At 30.9% G+C, this 21,066-nt stretch overlaps 1 protein-coding gene across 5 annotated transcripts in view; it reads right to left on the bottom strand.

Moving 5' to 3' along the window:
* Window positions 1–2,892: 2,892 nt before the first annotated feature.
* LOC139487717 (synaptotagmin-15-like) overlaps window positions 2,893–21,066 on the bottom strand; it is a 162,827-nt gene continuing 144,653 nt past the window's right edge. For all 5 annotated transcript variants that reach the window (XM_071272738.1, XM_071272737.1, XM_071272736.1 and 2 more), the window contains 5 exons: window positions 17,099–17,192; window positions 16,739–16,909; window positions 10,028–10,139; window positions 6,396–6,578; window positions 2,893–4,412 (listed from right to left, as the gene is read on the bottom strand). In XM_071272738.1, the coding sequence (XP_071128839.1) occupies window positions 4,288–4,412; window positions 6,396–6,578; window positions 10,028–10,139; window positions 16,739–16,909; window positions 17,099–17,192 (685 nt within the window). In that variant the 3' untranslated portion in view covers window positions 2,893–4,287. The remainder of the gene's footprint in view (window positions 4,413–6,395; window positions 6,579–10,027; window positions 10,140–16,738; window positions 16,910–17,098; window positions 17,193–21,066) is intronic.

The following is a 21,066-nucleotide window of genomic DNA, read 5'->3' as shown; positions in this document are numbered from 1 at the left end:
TATTCGTTTTAGTCTTTAGTTAGCCTTCCGTACTTTTTTCTTTTGACCCGGTCATTTAACAACATGTTTTTTTTAATAGTTCCGCTATTTCAACATATCTTGTTTTGATATCACAGAAAGAACTATTGTATATAGCATTAAAAAAAGGCATTGTGAAATCAGAAGTTCATATCAAATAACTAAAGAACTCTAAAATAAATACAACATTTACAACTAAAAATTTGGCAAGCGTACTGTTTTTTGTGTGCTAAAATATGCCTAATTGTGTTTCGTTGACAACCAAATATCTTTTAAAATTATTAATTGAATTCGTTTAACAAGATGCATATTCTGAGCTAAAATGGTCGTTATTTATTGTTTTCTTCCATGAAAAGTTGTTTTTAATTCTTAGATATATGGTACGGAAAAGATTCCACTACTGCTAAAATTAGAAGTAGAATCGGTTTACATTTTTTTGACGAACATAATGTTGAGAATGGAAATGGGGAATGTGTCAAAGAGACAACAACCTCGACCATAGAACAGACAGCAGCAGAAGGTCCCCAACAGGTCTTCAAGTCAGCGAGAAATTCTAGCACCCGGAGGCGTCCTTCATCTGGCCCCTAAACAAATATATATACTAGTTTAGTGATAATGAACGCCTGCTAAACTCCAAATTGTACACAAGAAACTAAAATTAAAAATTATACAAGACTAACATTGGCCAGAGGCTTCTGACTTGGGATAGGCACACAAATGTGGCGGGGTTAAACATGTTTATGATATCTCAACCCTCCCCCTATACCTATAGCCAATGTAGAAAAGTAAACGCATAATAATACGCACATTAAAATTCAGTTTAAGAGAAGTCCGAGTCTAGTGTCAGAAGATGTAACCAAAGAAAATAAACAAAATGACAATAATACAATTAATAAGTCTATTTAGAGGTTTTGTTAGCTTCTGGGGTGAATACTGACATTTTTGTGCTTTATAAAGAATATTTCCATAAAAAATGGATGTGAAATACCTAAACGTCTACATGTTGATCTATATTTACGAATGATGTCCTTATCCCTATGATAAAATTTAGTAAATGTTTTGACTAGTTTGTGATATCGAAAACCCTGGTGTAATAATTTTTCAGTAATACATAAATTTCTCTTTTTAAAATCTAAAACATTGCTACTTACACGAGCGAATCGTACAAGTTGAGATATATAAACACCGTAAGATGGTGACATGAGAACGTCACCATCTAAAAATGGATAATTAACGATAGGAAATGAAAAATCATCTCTTTTATCATACATTTTGAGTATTAAGCTTTCTGTTAATGATATAGATATCAAGATCGCGGGAAGGGCAGTGGTCGTTGTTTGTACTAGCTTCATTTAAAGTAAGTTCAACAGGATAAATTTCTTTAGTATACATACTGAAGTCGTCATTATTGAGAGCCAAAATATAATCCAACTATCTTAAAGTATTATCAAATTTGTGTATCAGATGTTGTTTCGATGGGTCTTTGCTGATATTTGTCATAGTAGTTATCAAAGGTACCAGGATTATAATTTAGTACGCCAGACGAGCGTTTCGTCTACATAAGACTTATCAGCGACGCTCATATCAAAATATTTATAAAGCCAAACAAGTAAAAAGTTGAAGAGCATTGAGGATCCAAAATTCCAAAAAGTTGTGCCAAATACGGCTAAGGTAATCTATGCCTGGGATAAGAAAATCCTTAGTGTTTCGAAAAATTAAAAATTTTGTAAACAGGAAATTTAGAAAAATGACCTCTTTATTGATATTCATGTCAATACCGGAATGTTGACTACTGGGTTGGTGATACCCTCGGGGACGAAACGTCCACCAGCAGTGGCATCGACCCAGTGGTGTAAAAGTTATCAAAGGTACCAGGATTATAATTTAGTACGCCAGACGCGCGTTTCGTCTACATAAGACTCATCAGTGACGCTCATATCAAAATATTTATAAAGCCAAACAAGTAAAAAGTTGAAGAGCATTGAGGATTCAAAATTCCAAAAAGTTGTGCCAATTGTAACTCATGGCAATAAAACAAACTGGTCCGCAATAAGTGGTGCCCTTATCCATATGATAAAATTTAGTAAATGTTTTGACTAGTTTGTGAAATCGAAAACCCTGGTGTAATAATTTTTCAGAAATACATAAATTTCTCTTTTTAAAGTCTAAAACATTGCTACTTGCACAGTAAGTCTCAATTGGAATTCCGATAATCTGACGATATACGGAATCTCCAAATCAAACAAACATGTTATCTAGTAAAAATATATGGCAGATATAGTATCAAAAAGTAAAATCACAAAAATACTGATCTTAGAGGAAAATCTAATCGGAAAATCCATAATCACATGGCAAAATCAAATAACAAAACACATAAAAAACGAATGGAATCAACAGTTTGTTAGTATGTATTTCTATAGATCATTATTGTTGCTACTCACTTCTTGCAATATTCACAAATACGAAACTTTAATCTTAGTTGCAGTTTAAAGCACAAGACTAAGTGTTTAACGTCACTGAAACAAACTAGCCAATAATACAAGTTAAACAAATTAGAACTAAAACGTGTACTAAATTTTCTTTAGTCATAAACAGGTATCAACAACGTAAGCCCACTCTACATTTCTATTTGGCTTGCTTGACGGGGGAGAAGTATTAGAACTAACTTTGTTTCTGAGAACATATCTGATGTGACTCAGTCTGGTTTTATATACTTGGATTTGATGTTTCTTATGAAGTCCTTGCTGGTATACAAAACATTGGCATTTTATATATTGAATATGAGATGACAACTTTCGTAATTAGAAAATGGTCATAAATGTGTCTATTATAGTGTACTATTCATATATTGTACTGTAATTAACAAGCCAAAAACACTGCGATGAAAGTTTATTTGTTTCTAGTTATGTACAATTTTCATATAAACACGTAACAAATTATTTTGACATCATATTCCTTCCAAAATCAATTCAATTAAGGCCACATGTAACCAAAAGTTGACGGTCGTCTTTTTTCGAACATAAAATTGCTTGCATATTCAATTCTCTTTCCAATATATTTTTGAACTCAAAAAACTTATTTATATTTTTACAATTATTTCTCACTTATCATTTATAAAGTGAAACATCTTGAAAAAGAAACAACTTATTTTGACTTATTGGAAAAAACTATTAAAACAAAACCGAATTCGAATAGTTGAAGTTCATGAAAACTGATAAAATAAAACTTTCTCAACCAACATGATAAAAGTTACGTCCCTTCAATCATATACATTTGTATAAAATATATATATACGCGTTTCCATTCTAAATTTTATTAAGGTATAGTCAGCACACTAAATTTCATGTTTTGTTCACAGCCTGACAAAGTAATAAGCAATGACATTAATTCTATGTTAAAAGGTCTGCCAATGTCATCGAAGATGACAAGCTCAGATTATTGTAGACGCGCGTTTCGTCTACAAAGACTCATAAATAAAGGCAACAGTAGTATACCGCTGTTCAAAACTCATAAATCCATGGACAAAAAACTAAATCGGGATAACAAACTAAAGTGTCCCTTTAATCATAAAAGTTAAAAGGCCGAACAAAAATAGAAATAAAAGAACACTTTGAACCAACGAGAATTCCGTACAATTTAGCCATAGTAGTGAACATAAAGAAAGCAATCACAGAAAGAAACATGTTTTGTCCGGTGGTTTTGATACACTGTTTTATATTTCATAATGATTTTTTATTAAGTTGAAATATATGTTATAATTTGTTTTAGTATGAATGGTCGTTCATAATACTATCTTTGATGCACGTATTGACATGGTTCATTTGAATTGTTGTGATAGAAATTACGAGCGAGATCATCCTAATTTTTTTCTCATAATTTAATAAGCCTTAATGAATGTTTGACTTACTAGCTTTTAAATTTTACAGAAGCGTTTTTTGTGCAGCAAATAATTTATGTTTACTCTAAAGAATACCAAATACATAAAAACAACAAAAACCACATTCGATTATCAGTTTATATTCTATTGACTACGATCCATCTTTACCATATCTTCAATGACTTAACTTAAGTACGAAGTTTTTGGGCGTTATCATTTAAGTTTTTGAATTGACAGCATGAGTTACGTCTTATAAGTATAGTACCAGGCCGTGATACCTATATATCATTACAGTTGATCCTTAATTACATAATACATAGATTCTTTTGATTACGGTACAATCACTTGTCACAACTTTTGTGTCTTTGAATCATATAAACCATCATACATATTCAAACAAGACTATGCCATTGAGTTGTCTGTTCTCTTTGGTTAGCCACCATTTCATTCCAGTGATCTAGTTCACGTCCACGTGCAAACATAAAAGAGCCAAGAATTACCCTACCAAATACTTTATCTGAAAAGACAATTAAACTACCATTAAAGGTGGCTGCAGTTTAATTAAGATACCACATCTAAACTGATAACATACATATCTATAGTATTGATGTTTCAATGTGTTTGATACCCTGTATTATTTCCTGCATACGAGGTATATATTTCCACGTTTATAGATCTTTATACGATATTGTAGGGATTGTATTCCCTATCATGATTGACGGAAGCTGCTCACTGGAAGCTATTACGTACTAAACAAAGGGTTCCAAGTGGTGAAAATAAAATCATTCCTTAGCGAAAAGGTTTACCGTTATGGAATATCTTGTTCGCAGATGATCATTGATATGTTCAAATTGTCAACTACAATCCCGTCCCCTTTCCGCCAAATTATATTTAGTATCGGGTTTGTTCGCACATGATACAATTATCCTTCCGCAGCACCTGAGAATACCACGAGGTTTGGTGGGGTTCATGTTGGCTTGTGGATAGTTGTTTCATTCGCAATCATACCACATCTTCTTTTTTTATATTAGTCTTTAGTCATCTATGTTTTGTTGTGATTACTGTTGTAAACTGTTGCTTGTTTGTCGTTTTTTTTAGCCATTGCGTTGTCGGCTTATAAGGTTGAATTTTCATTTGGCAACTTTCGTCTCTTTTTTTTTAACATGCCTTTCCATAAAATAAATTTTTAGAAAAAATTGCAAAAAGACTCCAAATCCTGACAAAATTATTGATCCTATCCTTTTGCATTTACTATAGAATCTTTGTGTAAATAAGATACCCTAATGGGTTATATAATGCATGTTATCCGTACTATATTGCTGACAAATACAATTATCAAGACTATGTGTCCTATATAGAAAGTCCCCTGATAGAGTCTTTTTCATGACAACACTATGAATAAGCTTCAATTATGTTTGCTATTAAAAACATTTTTATTAAAAAAATTGGTATCATTGTCAATGAGACAACTATCCACAAAGGAAAATATAAATTATGTCGGCAGTAGCTTGACGATATTCAAAATTTCGAAATCGATCGTTTAAATGAGCAAAATCAAACAAGCATAAAACAGTAAATCTCATCAACTCCAAAAAAGAAAGGGACCGATGCGTCGACGGGGTGAGCATATTCTAATATGCATGATTTCACACTACGCTGTCTCTTACCACCTTGAAAGTAAGAGTTATTGCACATTTGTTTTTTTTATGTTACTATGTATTGCTGGAAAATGGCATTTTATTTGGAAATTAAATCTCAATTTGGAATGCTTCTCGATTATCGAAAACACTTTTGGTTTTTTTAACAATTTAATCCAGTTTCATTTCCGGAAAAGTTGCATAAGCAAACATTTTAAAATGTGTGAAATTACATTCTTATTGTTTTTTCAATCTTCCTTATTTTGTGGAAAGGATCCATCTGTTATCGAAAACAATATTTAGTTTGTAACAATGCTAAATTTGTTTAAAACTATTCAAACGTGTAGTGATTTAATAATGAAATGAAGACAAAGCTCTACACGGTATAAAAGTGTCAAATTTATAAAAAAGAAACCCAAAATATTGGTCTCCTAAGACTGTTTTGTCATATTGCTAGACTGTGATAATGCTTCGATATCAATCAAAAAACAAAAATGCAATGTTTATGATAGAGTCGAGACTTGAATACTGTCCACTTATTTTCAGCAACAGGCAGCTTATAAATAATAAATCAAAGACAACAATATACGTAAATGATTGATTGATTGATTGGTGTTAAGTGCCACCTTCAGCATCATTTTTCCTTTTGATGGAAGTAAGTTTTTGTTGGTGGAGGAAGCCGTAGAGAACCACTGACCTTTCGATAGTAAAACTGACAATCGTAGACTATTACGATTGGAGTCGTGTGCCCCTGCCACGTACGGGATTCAAACTCACAACCTCTATGTTTTATGGCTTTTGAAACACTAGTTCGACTTCTGAAACAACACGGCCACCGATGACACTATATATATGATACCTACCTTTATATCCACTTTGGTGTTGCATAGCCGTTATATTTATACTGGCGGAATCTAGATTTGAAACTGGCAACTTAAATGTAAACGATTCACTAAAGTTTGGATTGTCTGTTTTCTTGACAACTTCTGTTTTCTTACTCTTCAGCACTTTGTTTTGCACCAATAAGCTAATTTTCACATACGAATCTGAAATTCGTAAATGGAATCGTTTATATCAAGGTTTCTTTTCTTTCTTTTAGTTGACACATTGATCAGAGATGGATCGTTGGGAATAACTTTGATATTATAATTTGCAGGGTCAAAATGTATGGCTTCATTATGTAACAGAACATGTTGTGTTAAAACAAAATAAATTCAATTTTATATGTAAATAATGATAACAATTGCTGGTAAGTTCATGTAAAGTAAAAATCAAAGTTGTACTAATCTGTTACTGTAAAATGGTTTTTGTTTCATACTAAACTTTGAAATTATTTTCCGGGAATCGAAATGGTACAAAACAATGAGATACGTGATATTTAGAAATATAATCAATTGCCATATATCTTGTAATGGAATGTTTTAAAAAAAGCAATTCATTTAATAGTTGGTTCTATCAACTTTAACTACTATACCTACTTCATTTCAATATTGTTTCTATACATGATATATCAAGACCGTAAACAACACAAACAATTAAAGTTTTAAACAATAGCATTAGATGAACTGTATATGATTGGTTTCTATGATCTAACTACACAAACAGATATTTACAGTATTTGATGATCTTTCATACTGCTTGATCTTACTCAGTTTGAAGGAAAATCAATCATATCGGAAAATTTGTGATTACACGGACTATTTTATAGGCAATCATGTCTTATGTAACATAATCTACAAATGACGAATGTGTTTTTACCATGTCATGTACAAGTCATTAATCCACACATAGAGTTTAATCAGGAACGTTTGTCCTTTCCCGTCAAAAGAAATAAATATATGGGAAAGTAAAAGCAATTCAATAAATCCGTTCATATAGTCACAGCAATAACATTATTATGGATTACTCAGACGAAACATCCTGACAGGGTTTAAAATGCTGTCTAGTCCTTAGACCAAATCACAAACTCATGTTAACAAACTTTCATAAACTGGGGAGAATTAAGAATAAGGGATATCTCTGCAGTTTTACCATATAAATCCAAATATAAAAAATGTACTGGTAGACAATTCACAAAAGTGAAAGTAATTAGGTCAGCTTCATATCTTGATTCTTTTTTATATTGACACAGATGGATGACTTCCATCTAGAATCTTTAACATACACGACGTGTTCAACTTTTCAATTGTCAAATTCCCATTTCCCAGCATACTTTTAACTAATGGCGTAATAGGCAACTCAGCAATGTTGACATCCTCTAAAACCCGACGCGCACCTTTCAAAACAATGGCCACTAAATGTGTGTCAGTGGGATAGGTATGACCCGCCTCAAGATGTAAAATACGTATGGTAGACAAATAACTAAGATAAAGGTTGAGAATGATAAAGGCAACCTAAAGTTTCTATCAGAGTAGAGAATAGTCATCTCATCTGTTATTTCACCGTGGTTATTTTACCGATTTTTAAACATTCGTGATTGTGAGAGGAACTATTTCTTGTATTGTCCCATTTGAATATTAAACATTATATGTAGAAAACAATAATATTATATAGGGATACAAGATATCTTCATATTTCTCGTCATGTAAATTTCAGTATATGCATCAACAAGCAGGAAAATAACGCGGAATAATAGAAACTATCCTTTCAAATGATATTATCTATCTTTCTTTAAAGCCAATTATTAATGCGATTATTCGCTAAAAGTAAGTAAATCTGTCTTAACTGGACGTATTTATTGAAATAAATTCAGAGATCAAGTCCATGATGATACTTAAACAAATCTTTTGTGACATGAATTTCTGGTGTTTTTTTTTGTAATTCTATTGACGTTGTCTAGACATACATATCAAATCATTTGATCGTTACAACCTTTTCAATATAACAAATATCGTATTGCTTCAAAAATGTATTAATGATAAAAAGTTAAGTTCATATAGCTAGAAGGATGGTCAGTTAACCCTTATGTCCTTTAAAGCGTGATGTAATATAAAGAAGGAAGTCTTTCATTATATTTGCTTACTGGGCTTTAGGCTGTTTCTTTAAGTCTTATTTTTTCTATTAGTTGGTATTGTCTTTGAACTAGCTGTCAGCAACTTTGAATACTATAAGACCTGTACTTTGTCTTTTGTGTTGTGATGATTGTATAAATACCCTGCAACGTCCGGTGTGTGTTTTTGATAGATGGTTTTTATTGGTTGCTTTTTATCGATATTATGGATTAAGCCCTGCTCAACTGATTTTTATAGTTTTCTCTATGTTGTACTGTTACATCTATGTCCCAGGTAAGGGACGGGTTGGTGCCTTCAAATTCAATTTTCCCCGCCACATTCCTCGTATGCCTGTCCCAAGTCAGGCGCCTGTAGTTCAATATTTGTAATGTTTGTTCATGAGTGTCATATATGTTTTTCGTATATTGTCTTTTAAGTTATAGTATAGGTCGTTAGCTTCCTGAATTGAATTGTTTCATTTTTCATGCCTTTTATAGTCATCCACTCAATTTGAACTTTGGTGGATATTTGTCTAATTGGCAATCATACCACATCTCCGTTTTTTTTATCTAGTTAAGTACACTTTTCTCTACATTCAAAATGTTATTCGCAATATTTCCCTTATACATTATGCTGTATGTCAATTCTCGGGTCAGTCTTTGTTCTTTATCTATTAAAGATGCGTTTATACGTTGGCCCTTCATTTTAAAACATTCTAAAACTTTGCCTCATGTTTGTTTGTTGTTAAGTTTACCCATAGGATTTCAAATTTTCAAACTGCGTATGAAGTTTGTTTGATAAAATGATGTTTTTAAACTTTTGTATATGCCCCAGTTGTGGTCGTTTCGACTCCTCCGTCATAATGAGTATTCACTGTACCCCATTATGCATTTAAAAATTCAGCATTTCACCACTTCTAAAGTTCAACGTTCTATTTATTACAACAATCAGTTCTCCTACATACATAATGATTCTTACACCACTGACGCAATGATGATTTTTTTTTTATATATTTTAGATTGTTTGAACTTACCACATGGTGAATCTGTGTTAAACCCTTTTCCTTCATATATACCAACAGTGAGCCTTTATAAACTATTATTGTCACTTACCACATGGTGAATCTGTGTTAAACCCTTTTCCTTCACTATACCAACAGTGAGCCTTTCTAAACGATTATTGTAACTTACCACATGGTGAATCTGTGTTAAACCCTCTTCCTTAACATATACCAACAGTGAGTCTTTCTAAACTATTATTGTAACTTACCACATGGTGAATCTGTGTTAAACCCTTTCCCTTCACTATACCAACAGTGAGCCTTTCTAAACGATTATTGTAACTTACCACATGGTGAATCTGTGTTAAACCCTTTTCCTTCATACATACCAACAGTGAGCCTTTCTAAACTATTATTGTAACTTATCACATGGTAAATCTGTGTTAAAACCTTTTCCTTCATATATACCAACAGTGAGCCTTTATAAACTATTATTGTAACTTACCACATGGTGAATCTGTGTTAAACCCTTTTCCTTCATATATACCAACTGTGAGCCTTTCTAAACTATTATTGTAACTTAATGAGACGAATAATTCTCCTTTGTCTGTGGCACTCTGTAATGATAAACAAATAAAACATCTTACTTGTGACACCGGTCAAAATAAAAAGAAGATCAAAGAAGTGAGGTCAATTATTTTCACATTGAGATACATTGATGATGTTCCTTCCATTAACAATCCAAACTTTTCTGATTGGGTTCCAGTAAATTACCCCCAGACATTTTTACCTTTTATGTCTGTTTGTTTTGTTCACACATCTTTGTCAATATAACAGAATTGTCATACAAGAAAATGCCTGTACCAAGTCAGGAATATAACAGTGATTATCCACTCGTTAGATGTGTGTGAGCCTTTCATTTTGATATTTGATAATTGACTTTCCGTTTTCAATTTTCCTCGGAGTTTAGTATTTTTGTGATTTTAAATTTTACTATGTTTCCTTGGAGTTAAGTATTTTTGTGATTTTAAATTTTACTTTGTTTCCTCGGAGTGTAGTATTTTTGTGATTTTAAATTTTACTATGTTACTTTTTTTTAATTGTTGTGCATAGTAATTTATTATGCCTAAACAAATGAAATACATATTTTCATTTGACGATTGTTTAAAAAAAATCAAATATCGTTCGGATCTTCGGACTACATGTAATTCCTTAAAATTTCGCAGTTCGTCGTTGCAATCTTTATGTGTTATTATATGATTGTAAATATGGAAATTGATATGAATAAAAGGATATCTGAAGTAGATGTTAAAATAAGACAGCAGTCAAATGGAAAAAAATGTGTCATAAGCAACAGATCTGATCTTAATTCATAAATATGAAAACATCGTCTCGAAGAATTAAAAAAATGAAGCAACAATGACAGTTATTGTTCAAAATGATATCAAAATACACATTGGATAAACCATTCTTTAAGAAAATGATATATATTTCTAGATCTGATAATGCACGCAACCTTTCCTGTCTAGACCGCCAGCATGATTGAATTGCAGATAATGATGTAGTTAACGTTAATTAATATGTCTATTCCAAAAGATGGACTATGGTTTTAAATGCAACATATCTTAATCTTCAATTGCCTTCTAAAAGATTGTCAGAGGGTTTTCAATTGCAGTACTCTTTAGTTTTTTCTACCTTATCGATATATAACATCTATAAAAAGTAAAAAACCAAATTAAATCGTTTCCTTAAGTAAAAGGTAGGCTCATTGTCGATGAACCTAAATATGCACAAGTGTCTTAATGATACACATTAGAGTCAATAAAAATTTTACATAAATAAAGTGTTATGTTGTTAAATATCAAGTTAAACGCATCAACCTGTTGACTATGAATTATGAAATTAAATCACAGACTGGAAAACTGTTTGAAAATAAACCTGGTTGTATTTATAAATTCAGAAGAAATTGGCCAGACCAGTTTCAATATACATGTATCTTTTATAGATATAAAGCAAAAAATTGCAAGGACAAGTGGCGACAAGACACGAATAGCTATGGAATCTCTGAGAATTCTGTCAGTGTTTCATCAATTAGTGTTGTCTTTCATACTCTAAATATGACATGTTGCATACTGATTACATGACAGAATTGAACAAAATTGACTAAGTCTGCAATGAGAGTGTCTGGTAGTTATTTTGCCAATATACGTTCTAGTCACGCACAAAGACTATACAATTAGAAGGCAAGCGTTACAAAGAATATCTAGTTATTGAATCAGAATCGATATTACGTTAAACAAATGGTTATCGTATACATTTTGAAAAAAGGGAACGAAAGATTTATGAATTTATGCATTGAAATTACTTAAGATTTCGTATGTCAAATACTGAATGAAAAATGGTTATAAGAATATTAATACAGAATGTATCACCATGTTGATTATTAGAACTATTCATCAGGTTTCAATCTTTTCTTTTAGCACTGAGCCAACAAAAAGACATCTGTCATTGAACGATCTTGATACAAGTTAATGTTTATGTAGAGCAAATATAGCACAGCTTTTAACAATTTCTAACAATCTTCCGAAATTTCAAGTTTATTCAACAAGTTTATTCTTATCCTGAACTTACGGAAGGAATTGGTCGGTACCAATTAAAATCTTCTGTTACAAAACTCGTTGTATCCTTTGTATCATTATAAAAACATGTTTCGCAAAATTCACTGAGATATATATATAAAAAAAGTTCGAAACACAAAAATAGTCAAATTCACATATATCCGCATCGTACCCCTCGACACAATTCGATTTTATGACCTTTGTTGTAATCTCAGTTCATCAATATATATAACGTTTCAACTTGTATTACTGAGATGGAGTAATTTCAAAATTGGTTCAAAAACTGAATCGACCAGGTTGCACATAATCTCTTCCTTAAGCAATAGAGTATGGTAAATTAAGAACATCTTGATAAACATGTATTTGATGGTTCTGTATTTTGAAATTTTATCGGAAATAAAACTTATTATTTAAAAAAAAGAAGATTTTGTATGATTGCGAATGAGACAACTTCCATCAAAGACTAATATGACGTAAGAGTAAGCATAATAGGGCACCGTACGACCTTTGAAAATAAACAAAGCCATGTCACAGCAATCTATAAAAGACACAGATTACCTAATTGTACATCTTAGATTTTATTATAAGACGTGGTATTATAAAAAAATCAAAGCAGGTTTGCTCCTTAGAGTTCTTTAGTTTGAAGTTTAGAACACTCATTTTATTAAAAAAAAATTGTAACGTATTGCGTGTCGGCTGGCAAAGTGAAAATCATACCATGAAAGGCTTAAATGTATTTTGTTTTACATTTTCAGAATAAACAGATCTGTGGATCTCATAAAAATAGTCTTACTTACATCACATTTGAATTAAGTGTAACGGCTATTTATGAAAACTTTCTTTTGAAAAGGGCTTTTTACAATACACATATTGATGCTTCTAATCTTCAGACATTAACGAGAATTACTGTTCCACATTATTTCATTTTAATTTCATAGATAAAGTCAATGATATGCGGGGTTTTCTCACGTTTTATGTCATCTGTTGTTTTATGTTTTAACTGCACGTTCTAGCTGCACTGGTTATATGTATGCTTCACATAACTTGATCAATCTTGGAAGTGATTGCTATTACGAGAACATTGCAAATGTAATATTGGATTGACACAGCTGTCAAATGTTTCCATAAGTCAATTTAAGGCCTGTAGTTACGCAGTGAAATCTCGTTATTACAGACATATAACGGGTTTATGGCTTCTATAAAATGTTTGGCATACATGAGAAGAAGCTGATATCAATTTACACGGAATCAGAAAAGTAGGACATACTTTGACTTCAGGTATCTTGACAATTCGGTTTATGCTGATTGCATGCTTAATGAAAATAACTTTAGAACTTTATTGAATTTCTTTAAAAAGGAAACATTCATGATTTTTTATTAACCTTTAAAAACTGTGAAACTCAATACAATTAAAATAGTCATTGCCATCTTCATAGGCCTCATGCACGTTTAAGGATCTGCACTTATAAGAATTATAACTGACTGTTTGTTTAACTTTCGTTTACAATTTCATTCCAGACATACATTGTGGGTAAATATGTATTCTCCACTTCAGCGTACAGTTGGGAATATTAGGGTTGTGTATTTTACCATTTCTAATCACTGTCTGACATATTGATATTTTGCTCGCTTCCGCTGATAACTGAGAAGATAATTAAAAATATTTTTTGTCAATATTTAAACATAAATAGTATTATCTTGTATTAGATTTCAAGTAATCGTGCAATCTTCGTAATAGTTTCATGTAATGCAATTTTGCTAATGTATAATAATGTTTAAAAGGAAACAGGGAATCCCCGTATTTTTTTCCGCTGTTAACATTTAAATGTGTTTTCTTCAACAAGGAGTATTTTTCTATATATTATAATTAATAGAATTGAGAAAGGAAATTTTTACCTATAATTCGATACATGGGGAAATTTTAACATACAGGAACTTAAAAAGATGAAATTAACAAAAAATGAAATAAATAAAATACACTTATGTATTTTCCCAATACATGCATGTTTGCATAAAAACAGAAAAAGCTAAAATAGTCCATAGTTCTTAGAAAAATGTCTAAATATCTCAAATTTTGCAGTTCGTGCCACAATACTTTATCCTTAACCGGTAAATTAATTGTGAATTGAACTTGATGGAAGTTTATCAATTCTTAAACATTATATCGTGCTTTTTAAATCTAAATTTCTGAATATATTTTTAAAGCTTGTACAAGTATGATTGCTAATGAGATAACTCTCCACCATAGACCAAGTACCATAGAAGCTTAAGATCACCGTTTATCCTTCAACAATGAGCAATTCCTTACAGCATATTCAGCTATACAAGGAAACTACACAAAATATAAAACAATTTAAAGGAGAAACGGCCTGACTATTGTACAAAATATGAGCTTTAACAAACATGATATACAGCAGCGAATCACAGGCTCCAATCTTCTGGACATGCAGAAACAAAACATGGCTACATATGAACAAATAATAAAAATCAGCTGAAAAACGCTTAACTCATCAGGTCATTACAAAGTAAAAAAAACGATTAACAAGAAACATAAACCGGATGTTGCCACGTATTTTTTTCATCCCAACAAAGAAAAAGACAGTTAGTACAGATAAGAGAGTACTCGCGGTTACTATAAGCTAGTTCAAAACAAATAACAACTAATAAAAAATCATGTATCTAGGACTACAAGATCCAACACGTTCAAAGTCCAATTTAGTTTCCTTCAATAAGTAAAACAAAAATAGTCAAATTCATATACATCCGCATCGTACCCCTCGACACAATTCGATTTTATAGTCATTGCCATCTTCATAGGCCTCATGCACTTTTAAGGATCTGCACTTATAAGAATTATAACTGACTGTTTGTTAAATTTTCGTCTACAATTTCATTCCAGACCTACATTGTGGGTAAATATGTATTCTCCACTTCAGCGTACAGTTGGGAATATCAGGGTTGTGTATTTTATCATTTCTAATCACTGTATGACATATTGATATTTTGCTCGCTTCCGTTGATAACTGAGAAGATAATAGAATTTTTTTTTGTCAATATTTAAACATAAATAGTATTATCTTGTATTAGATTTCAAGAAATCGTGCAATCTTCGTAGTAGTTTCATGTAATGCAATTTTGCTAATGTATAATAATTTTTAAAAGAAAATAGGGACTCCCCGTATTTTTCCCCGTTGTTAACATTTAAATGGGTTTTCTTCAACAAGGAGTATTTTTTTATATATATATTATAATTAATAAAATTGAGAAAGGAAATGTTTACTTATAATTCGATACATGGGGAATTTACAACATACAGGAACTTAAAAAGATGAAATTAACAAAAAATGAAATAAATTAAATACACTTATGTTTTTTCCCAATACATGCATGTTTGCATAAAAACAGAAAAAGCTAAAATAGTCCATAGTTCTTTGAAAAATGTCTAAATATCTCAAATTTTGCAGTTCGTGCCACAATACTTTATCCTTAACCGGTAAATAAATTGTGAATTGAACTTGATGGAAGTTTATAAATTCTTAAACATTATATCGTGTTTTTTAAATCTAAGTTTCTGAATATATTTTTAAAACTTGTACAAATAAGAAAATGTTGTATGATTGCTAATGAGACAACTCTCCACCATAGACCAAGTGCCATAGAAGCTTAAGATCACCGTTTGTCCTTCAACAATGAGCAATTCCTTACAGCATATTCAGCTATACAAGGAAACTACACAAAATATAAAACGGCCTGACTATTATACAAGATATGAGCTAAAACAAACATGATATACATCAACGAATTAGAGGCTCCCATCTTTTGGACATGCAGAAACAAAACATGGCTACATATGAACAAATTATAAAAATCAGCTGAAAAACGCTTAACTCATCAGGTCATTACAAAGTAAAAAAACGATTAACAAGAAACATAAACCGGATGTTGCCACGTATTTTTTTCATCCCAACAAAGAAAAAGACAGTTAGTACAGATCAGAGAGTACTCGTAGTTACTTTAAGCTAGTTCAAAGCAAATAACAACTAATAAAAAAATCATGTATCTAAGACTACAAGATCAAACACATTCAAAATCCAATTTAGTTTCCTTCAATAAGTAGCACATGGTGTTTTTATACAAAACAAAAAACAACACCGAACTTTTAAGCAGGTGTTTAGACTGAACAAATCGTTGCATATATTATTATCGTAGATGTGGATACCTTAACATATAAGTTATTGAAAATACAACGACCTCTTGTCGACTTCTATCTCTTAACTAATTTAGTTCTTCTAGAAAGGTGGTTAGAATTTCTTTCTCCTGTTTCCAAGCAGTGACGTGTAGATCTATGATTAGTCTTTAATAATACATTATGATATATAGTATTTTGAACTATTAAGCTGTTCAGTTCATTTTCAAGAACCATTTTCAAGAATATTGAAAATACAAAATGTTACCGTAAGAGTAATTATTAAACATCGCGGAAGAAGAAAATCCGTGCGATGTTTACATGTAAGGAAAATATAAATGCCACTAATTTTGATTAACTTGATGAACAACTTGCAATTGTATTTGTTTTCTTTATCATTGTATTAACTTACTTCGGTAACCTCTTTTTCCAAATCTCGCCATACAACAAGTCTTTCATTACTTTCACCATCAAAATCTTTGAGTTGATAAAGTGCGTGACCAATCACATTATGCCGTTTATGACGATCAACGTCGTATACTGTAAATTTTAATACTCTATCCTGAAGTGTTCTGTGGGAAACCTACAGAATAAACCGTTTAACAGATGAAAATCTTATATGGCTTTTTCTTAATGATTGTTTTTAAGTACGAGTGTACGAAATAACATGCATATTTCTATAAGTGTCAAACATTTCCTAAAGACAATATTTTTTCTTTTTATTAAATTCTTTTGTTTACAGCAAAATATTATATATCAATGTAATTTTTACCTGAAAGACATAACTCTCCTCAAATTTTGGGTTGTTTGTTTTCTTCTTAAATTTAGACTGAAGGTATCTGCGCTCATCTGGCATTAGATATATTCTGTAAAAAAAAAATATAACAGAATATCTTAGTACTCATTGCTCTTTATAGACAAAATTCAGTATATCATGTCATTTGTATATATAGGTCCGATACTCTGTGGTTTAAAATTTAATCAAACAAACATTATTGTGTACTTAACCATTATAGGCATACTGTTAAGATATCTGTATTGTTGAATTCTTCGACTACTTAGGGCAATCTAGATGTAAGATTATTTACGTCTATCCATAATTTGTTTTGTTCATATTTTGTGTAGAAAAAGAGAGAAGATGCTAAAATCAAGTGTATATCAAAACATACGTAACTTCGTTAGTGATTGTTTATCGTTATATCTTATTGATTACTTACTTTAGGGAAATGTGTGTTGATATATATGTTAGTAAATAGGTTCTAGTACAACATCTCTTATCATTAACAGAGAAAATTCGAATAACGAGAAAACTGCAAGCTTGATTTCTTGAAATGGCAGATTTACTTGTTATTCATTTCCCTAGGTTTTAAGCATTAACGGTTAGTAATAAAGTTAAAACAAGTACAGGACATAAACAATTGAAAAAGCAGAGTTTACCAAATTAGAAAATCAAGTAAATCTTCAGTTTGTCAGTGAATGTTCATGTTATGTGAAGTAAATGGGAACATACTTAATAAACTCTCTCAAAAGTTTATATTTCAGGAAATAGAGATGCGACTTTCCAGACGAAGAAAATCGATTACTGGACACTAATAGGAATAGCATCTGAATTCAAAACGAAGAGGTGTCAACTGGCGATGAAATGACAGTTACTAATTTAATACTATTATATCAACACTACAGCATATCAACTGAAAAAAAGTTATTTGCAGCTAAACCTGAGCATAAAGTACATCTGATTTTAGATATTTTAAGTTTGTTTCAAATATGCTCTGTTAAAAGGCCAAAAATAAAACAAAACAACATGTTTTGTAATAATAAAAAGATACACAAAAAAAGTTCATTTGAAAATTCGGAACTTGCATATATCAGACATGACAATGAAATATAACTTGTATGTATTTTGTAAAACAATATCAAATTCCCTTTAAACATTTGCATAATTTGAATTAGAAAGAGTGTTTACTGAATTCAGCTATTTTCCCTACATCAAATAAATTTATATTGCTATAGTAAGTATGATTGCATAATACTTGGTACGATAATTAGAATCAATTGGATAACATGTTTTAATTTGGAATGCAGATATAATAATACCAATAAAAGTTCATCAACCTATCTTTTCTTTTATCGAAATAAAACGGAAAATAGTCTAACAAGTAAATCCGCCATTTCCACAAATCAAACTTGCAGTCAGAAAATTAATTTCTTAACTTGAAGAGAGAACATTTTACTACTGATTGCGTACATTTGTAAAATGTGGATTTATGGAGAGAGAGTTATCGTAATTTTTGATCGAATGACATAACTGATAAAAATATGACTGACATTTTAATTGAAACGTAGTAATTTCCCGATGGAAATTCGTAAATCAACAATAATATGTTTTCTAGAATATTGATGAGAGAGGATAACGGATATTTGAATATTTATTTAAGACATATTATTTATATCTGTCTTTTTATAAGGCAATGTTTTACAATTTATAAGGGACTTTCCATTTTGAATTATTTCCTTGGAGTTTGGTATTTTTGTTATTTTGCATTCTAATGATTTTAAAGAAAAAATATAAGCACCAATAAAATCAACAGTATGAAAACGCTGTTCAAAAGTCATAAAGCGGTTGAGGTAAAAAATATCTAGGTTACAAACTGAAACCGAGGGAACACATCAAATATAAGAGAAATACAGCGAAACAACAGAAACAATGAAGTGCAAGAAAAACTAACGCGATCATATATAGAAACGGACCATTTGATAACAACTGCATAACAGTAGAGAATAAAACTAAAGATTGGTTGTAGAATTACATTTCTAGGTTTGTTCCTGTTGTTTGTCATATAATGATTTTGATTGTCATGGGTATCGTCTTACTTGTTTAACCTTTAAGGATATTATACAACAGATGTTTTTTCCTCAAGTAAATCGATTTCTTTTATTAATTTTCACCTTTACCGGATATAACCTGTTTTAAGATATTCTTATCAGTCCGGAGCATTTCATATCATTTCCGAGTTTTTAAAGCTTTGATGTCTGGCAAGTTTGTATTTGATTCCCGCCAGTATTCGCTTTTAATATCGAATTTAAACACTATACTGTCACAATCAACAAGTATTGCATGTGTAGCAAGATACATGTGGATCAACTGCTATCCTGTCCGTTTGTGACGAGAGTTCTACGTATAGAAAGGTATAGCAAAAATATCGAACTCCCAAGTTAGTTTAAAGACGGGGAATTCCACAAAAACTGACAAAAGCTTTCAACCAACGGAACGAGTGAAAAACATATGTTGAAACTGATTAAATCCACTTATGTTTTTCAACAGTTTTAACCAATGTATCGCATTGGAAAATAACTATAGGTGTTTAAAAATGACAGATCAGGAGCCTGTTTAACATTAAAATTTGGCTTGATCTGATTTCTGATCTACATCACAAAGATGACCACCCACGATGGCATAAATTGTTCCATTTCTGACAGGTATTGTTCTAAGAAAATGATGCGTTAAATCTAGTTTTTATATCATGCCAAATCTCCCACATGTTAGGAAGAAAAGCACATCTTAATTGTTATAACAAGAAATAAAGATGTCACTCTCAACATGAAGAATCGATAACCGGTCACTATTAGGAAAAACTCCTGCAGAAGAAAAGGCGAAGAGGCGTAAAGTAACGCTACAGTTACTGTAATCATTTAAAAACATGTGTACGCAATTGTTTAGGATTCTTTTGATGTAATATTTTTTTGTAAATACATTTCAGACGACCATCTGCAAATCTGTTGACAGTATTTTGACAAGTAAACACAAAACAATCGTGGGTGGACCATAACTGGAAAGCTAAGATATCTGCAAATCTACATTTGTTAAAAAAATATTTTCTTGTTCCTTTGGTTTATCACTCAAAGGATGCAATGTTAATAAAAACCACTCTCCTAAACAATGAAGTATTTTAAAAACTAAATTCTACATTTTCTTTTTTTTTTTCTAAATCTCTCATTTATTTTCATTTTTAACCGCTATTATTTTAAATATTGCGTTCCTCCTTCTTGATCGAACAATGAGGTTTATTTTTTGTTGTTATTATTTACTTTGCCAAAGAAAAGAATTTGTGTTTATAATTTAACGAAATTTTAGAAAGGACGTGAAAATAATAACGCATAGAAGCAGACCCAATTTTGTCAGCAAACCATTTTCAAACAATAAGAATAAATAATATTTTTTTTTACAAAATGTTCATGATTGTACAGTACATTTTTTTTAACCAAATGAAATACCAATATCCATCATTTATCTTTACATCGCATTTAATTAAAAAAATATAAAACTAATGGATCTGAAGATTATGTTTCATAGCTTCAGTTGAAATTTAAAACTGAAAAATAATTATCTGTAGGTTCGTCATCGACATTTCACTAATAATTACTTTACTATTGAGACACACTGAACATATGTATGGCTTTTTTCTAACGATATTTTCAGGCTTTAAAACAAGACTTCAGCATCATAATACTTTAGACTCGAATCAGTTCAAACATTGACATTTAAGTTTGAAACATGACTAAACTTTCATTTCTGTTTCTAATTCAGTAGACAAATTGACATTTATCAGAGATTTTGTAATGTTTTGCGCAATTAAAAGTGTATAAAATCAGTTAATAAGAAGGACAAAGAAAATTAAATTGCATGAAAACACAAGTTCTTAAAAAGAGAGGAACAATATACCAAAGGGATATTGACAC

Source organism: Mytilus edulis, chromosome 9 (genome assembly GCF_963676685.1).
Source record: "Mytilus edulis chromosome 9, xbMytEdul2.2, whole genome shotgun sequence".
Lineage (NCBI taxonomy): Eukaryota > Metazoa > Mollusca > Bivalvia > Mytilida > Mytilidae > Mytilus > Mytilus edulis.
Note: the sequence above shows the minus strand (reverse complement) of the source record. Positions and strands in the feature narration are given on the sequence as shown.